This window comes from Calliopsis andreniformis, chromosome 9 (assembly GCF_051401765.1).
Source record: "Calliopsis andreniformis isolate RMS-2024a chromosome 9, iyCalAndr_principal, whole genome shotgun sequence".
NCBI classification, from domain to species: Eukaryota; Metazoa; Arthropoda; class Insecta; order Hymenoptera; family Andrenidae; genus Calliopsis; species Calliopsis andreniformis.
The window spans coordinates 18582720-18588719 of NC_135070.1; the positions used below are offsets into that span (position 1 = coordinate 18582720).

The following is a 6000-nucleotide window of genomic DNA, read 5'->3' on the forward strand; positions in this document are numbered from 1 at the left end:
GTCAAGAAGAAAAGCACAGAAAACTATGGTCCAAATATAATATATCAACCAAACGAGTAACTTTTACTAGACTTGCAATCTCATTCTCCATACTTTAATTTCTCATAGGTATCGTTCATAATACGCGTAAATATCCCCCTAAAACGATATAAGACAATAATATCATACACACATACATCTTCGCGCAGCAAGGTAATAAGTACATAATTATTTTATTTAAGTACAGTAAAGATTATTCCTTAGTTTAAATTATTTATTTTTAGTGTTAATTCAATGAGTACAGTTAATAATTAAAGACCTAGCAGTAATATTTTCATCATCATCGATATATTTTTGAGCTGTAGTTCATACAGCTAATAATATTATTGCTAATGAGGCCAGAACAATTTATACGTCTGTATAGTTTACAAATTTTTGAACTGAGTACGTGAATGGTGTTAAACAACTTGTTCCAAAGGACCACGAAATTAAATATAGCGCACATTGCATTCTTGAATTTAGGTAATTCTACTGTTCGTAATTTATTTGCCACACTAATGCCGCTTAAGCTAATACTTAAGCAGCAGGGCACATGTTCGTCGACATATCGATCATTATGCATTGTACTATTAATTTAGATAGGGTGAGCTAATATCTTCGAATGATCGAGCGTCGATGCAGAACCATTTACGGCTTGCAGATAGAGATTTACATGTACTGGAAAGCCGAAAGCTGTATATTATGTAACCAACAGGTGCTTGTAATAAAAAGTGCCTTAGATTAAGTTCTGCAAATGGAATTTACCAAAAAACAAGACAGTCGTATTTTTCCTCTTTAGCGAGCAAATAGCAGTTATGTAAAGAATGGTATTTTCCGTTGAATAGAGACGATAGAGTTTGTTAACGAATTAGGAAATTAGCGATGGGAGGAAGTCCGTTTAAGCAATTTATTGAAAGAGTGTTGCGAGCGTTTTATATTTTGTTCAATGATTCGACGTTTGTTACTTCCGAGCAATTGTCTTTTGTAAAAAATAATTTGTCCGCACTGAAAATAAATCTTTTCCATCGAGATGATAATTTCTATGAATTTTTTTATTTGTTCATTACACCTTGCATATATATTAGTACGTACCATAAATGTAGGAAATCTAACAAAAGTAAAATAAATAAATTACTTAGGAAAAATAGAAATTCTAATCCGTGAGTAAAGCTATATTTTTATACTATACTGCAATTGAAAGATGAAAACAATTACCTGATCCTATTAGCAGATTATTGTAGAACCATTGTAAATCAGATTAATTATGTATTCTTCAGCAATTTCAGTCTGAACACATCAGCCTTCTATCAGTCATAGTGGAAAGTAATCAAGCATAAAACACGCTATTTACATGGTTTCTATCAATGACTCAAAGACATTGACTCTGTGCGTTTAACTTACTAAGAATAAATGTATCAACATTTATTGCTATACAACAAATTTTGATTCCTATTAAACCTGCGAGATCAAGTTTTCTGAATACATGACCATAATAATAGACTTTACTTTATGTAACCAAATAACGGCGTAATAGGTGATTATTCATTTCTCACTCAATGAAACAATTATCATTCATTCAGAATGGAAGCTGCGGCGCGTTCGTTTTCTATTGCAATATAGAGACAAGCTAAGTTAATCAATAAGTCATTTAAGAACAACTTAAGATTCCATATCACTACCTTCTCCTTTATCAGATTTCGATCACTCTATCCCACTGAAGCTATCGTTGCAGATACAGAATGTACTAGGACAATCATAGCAGAGATAAAGTACTTCTTAAAAATACTATGTTAGAACGAAATGTACTGGCACGTGGTCTAAGAAGATCTGGACAACAGAAGAGAAATGTTATCTGATTATGTTTGCTGTAACAACAGAACCAAATGCCCCAGTCCTATCATTGAAAAACTGATTACAGAACAAACGTAAATGTTCAATCTCTGATACATCAGCAAAGAAGGTGGACGATGGTTATGACAGAAACGTTCAGCCAGTAGAGTGGTAACTGTCGCGAGGATCGGATCGGTGGCGCGATTTGAATTTGACCGTATACACGCAACGTGAAGCGAGACACACGTGGGATACAGATCACCGACCATGAGGCAATTCATTTTTGCGTTGATAGCGATACTAGGTCAGACCAGTGTAAATGTCGCGCTACCACTCTCGGCGAACTACACGATCCTGCGGAGACAAATCCTGGCGTACGAGCAGCAAATGGCAATAGGCGGCAATCTGACTTTGAACGACTTCGAGCAAGTTGCCAACGATGTCCTGATGACCGCGAAGAAAGAGGAACTAGACGCGGGTTCGTTTTTGTAGTAAACGTTTGTGATCGAGTTATCCACAGAGTACGTAATGTGACGGAAATACGGAAACCTGTTTGATACATTACAATTCGCGTACTTTGTTCACTGGTCAATCGTTAGACTCGAAGGAGCCGATAGAACTGAGAGTTGGAGCTACTCTTTGATCTCGCTTCGACGAATGAACAACTCCTTTGTTCGTGAATTACGCGAGTACTGTTGCCTCGATTTGCTTTATCAACTAGACTGATACTTTCGTCTTTCTTTGCCTCGGTAAACATTTTGCTTCCACTCGGTACCGCTTACAGTTCGTTGAACCACCACTATCGTTTGTTTTTCTTCCTTGTCCGTCATTCTGCCCACGAAGTCGTAATTTCCAATGGTTCTTGCAGCATTCAGGAAGCCCGAACTGTTCGCCCCTAGTCAGAACTTCCTCATGGCGAAGAAACAGATAGACAACTCAAAAGTCTTCCAATTCTTGCGCCGCATGCCAAAGGGTGCTGTGCTCCATGCCCACGACACATCCCTCGTCGCGATCGATTATCTGTATCACAATATTACGTTCCGTGATGATCTTTATATCTGCGACGAGGATGAAGTCTTCAGACTACAGTTCTTCCACAAACCAGATGACACGTGTCAGTGGGAGTTGCTGAAGGATGTCCGACAGAATCCGCAGCGAGGTATAGGAGTAGACGAAAGGATCAAGGAAAGGTTGACGATGGGTTGTGATGATCCTGATAATAAGTACGCAAACATTGATGCAGCGTGGAGCAAATTTCAAGGCATTTTTACCTTCATCAATCCGCTAGTGACGTATAGGCCTGTGTATGAGGACCATTTCTTGAAGGCTCTTGAAGAGCTGTATGAGGATAATGTAATCTATCTTGAACTGAGGTCCACTTTGCCGACTCTATATGATTTCGAGGGTACAGAGTATAAACCTAGCGACATAGTTGGCATTTATAAAGAACTTAGTGAAAGGCTAGTATTCTATGCTCTGTATTAATAAAAAAAGATTGTGAAGATAAGATTGATACTCAAGTACCTGAGATAATCGTTATAGGTTTTTAATGTACAGGTTCAAAGAAGATCATCCAGATTTTATCGGTGTTAAACTAATCTATGCACCTCAACGTTCTGCTGATCATAAACAAGCGGAAGGGTATATGAAGACCATGAAGGAGCTACAGGAATTATATCCTAACTTCGTGGCTGGATTTGATCTAGTTGGTCGAGAAGACGAAGGACACACCCTAGAATACTTCTCAGACATAATACTGAATTCTAATCCTAGTATTAATTTCTTCTTTCACACGGGGGAGACGAATTGGTACGGCTCGTCGACGGATGAAAATCTTGTCGATGCTATTTTGATGAACACCCGACGCATTGGCCATGGGTAAATAAATTCAGGATATTATCTCATTTTTGCAGCAACTAGGCGACGTAATGAATTTTATTTTTATAAATTTTTGTCACAGGTACGCATTGGCCTATCACCCTATTCTCTTGGAAATGGTAAGACGATTGAATATCGCCATAGAAGTGAATCCAATTTCGAATCAGGTGTTAAAGCTCGTAGATGATCTGAGAAACCACGCAGCTAGAAGGCTGTTCGCGGAAGGGTATCCTGTAGTCATCTCAAACGACGACCCAGGTTTCTGGGGCGCAAGAGCCCTGAGCTATGACTTCTATGAAGCTTTTATGGCACTTATGTCGGAACATTCCGATATGAAAGCTCTGAAACAGTTGGCCATAAACTCCCTTTCTTACAGTAGCTTGAACGATGAAGAAAAAGAGGACGCGATGGCTCTCTGGGAGATGAAATGGGACAGATTCGTGGAGGAAGTGGTTAAGGACGCACGCCAAAAGCGTGGATAAAATTGATAACGACGAGAGATTGTAATTTTAACTAAATTAGTGTACAATTTGACGTTCGTGTCCTCACATGTGACAATAGAGAACATTTTTCGATGCATCGTCGTCGTTTACTTATTTTTGCACGCGTGCACGATGAAATCACATAACGATTTTCTGTTATAATTGACTGTCGTTAAGTATCACTTAATTATTGTCGTCGATTAATCAGTAATAAAACCGGTTTCGGATACAATTTCTTTTCTTCAAGGATACGAAACTGTTAGACTGTACTGAGCTGCATGATACTGCCATTGATACAAGATTTATAAATGCATGCGCGAGACTTGATTACGTTTCAAAATTATTTTATACCATTTTAAAATTTGATTATTTAACATTTATCTTACAATTAGGCTTAGAAGTTATATTTAATACTTAGATATCTTGACGATGAAATTCCTTGATGTCTTCAATCGATATAGAAGGATGGGAGGGCTGATCAAAGGTCAGAGGTAAACGATGGAAGGGCTGGTCAAGGGTCAAGGATGATTAGAGGAAGGGCTAGTTATAGGATAGGGATGCCCAGTAGGAGGGCTAGTCAAGCGTCAGGGATGACAAGTGGGAGGGCTGGTCAAGGGTCAAGGATGACCAGTGAGAGGACTGGTCAAGGGTTTGAGATGACCAGTGGGAGGGTTGGGTAGGTCAAGGGTGGGCCTGAGTCACCAGATATCAAAAGGGGATCGGCAGAGCGATCCGACCGAGTCGAAGATCGGAACACAACTGAAGAATCGGTAGGTCATCCGGTTATTTATATCTGCGGGAGATTATTTACACCTGGGGGGGGGGGGGGGGGGGGGGGGGGGGGGGGCAATCTACCGAAGAATAATCCGACATAAATCGATATTTCTGTTAAAATAATGATTCTGACTTTGTAACAACGATTTTTGCTACATGTATTGTTAATCAACAGTTCCAGAAGTCATCTCGTATACATTGTTAACAATTATTGTTATTATGTACAGATTTTGTTATGAAATTAATAAAAGAAATTATTTCAACTAAAATATATGTAATCATTCCACTTTCTGAGGCTCTAACTGGTCTCTTATCATCTTGATGAAGTTATAATACTTTTATCATGGACTGGATACATCGATTTCCTCTGTAACCAGCCAACGGTAAGTCGATCACAAGAGTCGAAATCATTTAATCGATTGTCGATTCAAAGAACACCTCTTTCGATTCCAATAGTTCTATATCGGCTATCGATAAAATCTGAAACCATTTTCAACGAATCGCCTCATCTCTTTTCAGAGGCCGCCTATTCGCCCTAATAAGCCTACCATAAGTGTCGCAATACAGTCACAGCGTTCCGAGTATTCACCATAGGTAACGCGAGCTATCACATGCATGACAAACGTTCATAAAGCGTATGCAGCGTGACATTCAAAGAGCGCCGCGGGAAAACACGGCGTTTCTCTCGCTAAAGAATAATGATCACGTAGATGCAAATCTCAGCCCACTTAAAAGTCGATAACTCCTCGAGATGCGTGAAAGCATCTGCGACTCGCGCTTCGAACAGGGACTCCTGATGTTGCTTTATCGAGTCCATACGATCGGGCAACCTCTTGGGGATCCAGTGAAATCGCGACCAAGCGATTTATCCACTTATTATTTCAAAGTCGTACAATGCCCCCCGATGTTATCACCGCTGAGGGGGATCATTGTGAGGCTGTAGAAGTGGCGACGTGTCGCGTGGTTGTTGCGCAACAGACTCCCAGGCAGCGGCTTTTGGCCGAGATCTCCACGCTCC

The 6000-nt window shown here is 39.7% G+C and overlaps 1 protein-coding gene across 1 annotated transcript; it reads left to right on the forward strand.

Moving 5' to 3' along the window:
- Nucleotides 1-2024: 2024 nt before the first annotated feature.
- LOC143183064 (adenosine deaminase) lies at nucleotides 2025-4719 on the forward strand. Its single transcript, XM_076384456.1, has 4 exons — nucleotides 2025-2326; nucleotides 2717-3308; nucleotides 3406-3726; nucleotides 3809-4719. The coding sequence occupies exons 1-4, from the start codon at nucleotides 2116-2118 to the stop codon at nucleotides 4206-4208; spliced, it is 1524 nt and encodes a 507-aa protein (XP_076240571.1). The 5' UTR covers nucleotides 2025-2115; the 3' UTR covers nucleotides 4209-4719.
- Nucleotides 4720-6000: the final 1281 nt, after the last annotated feature.

Excerpts from the sequence above, each read along its gene's own strand:
- LOC143183064 (XM_076384456.1), top strand. The coding sequence starts at position 2,116 with ATGAGGCAATTCATTTTTGCGTTGATAGCGATACTAGGTCAGACCAGT. Across the intron at positions 2,327-2,716 it reads GAAAGAGGAACTAGACGCGG|CATTCAGGAAGCCCGAACTG; the intron begins GTTCGTTTTTGT and ends TGGTTCTTGCAG. Across the intron at positions 3,309-3,405 it reads TATAAAGAACTTAGTGAAAG|GTTCAAAGAAGATCATCCAG; the intron begins GCTAGTATTCTA and ends TTTAATGTACAG.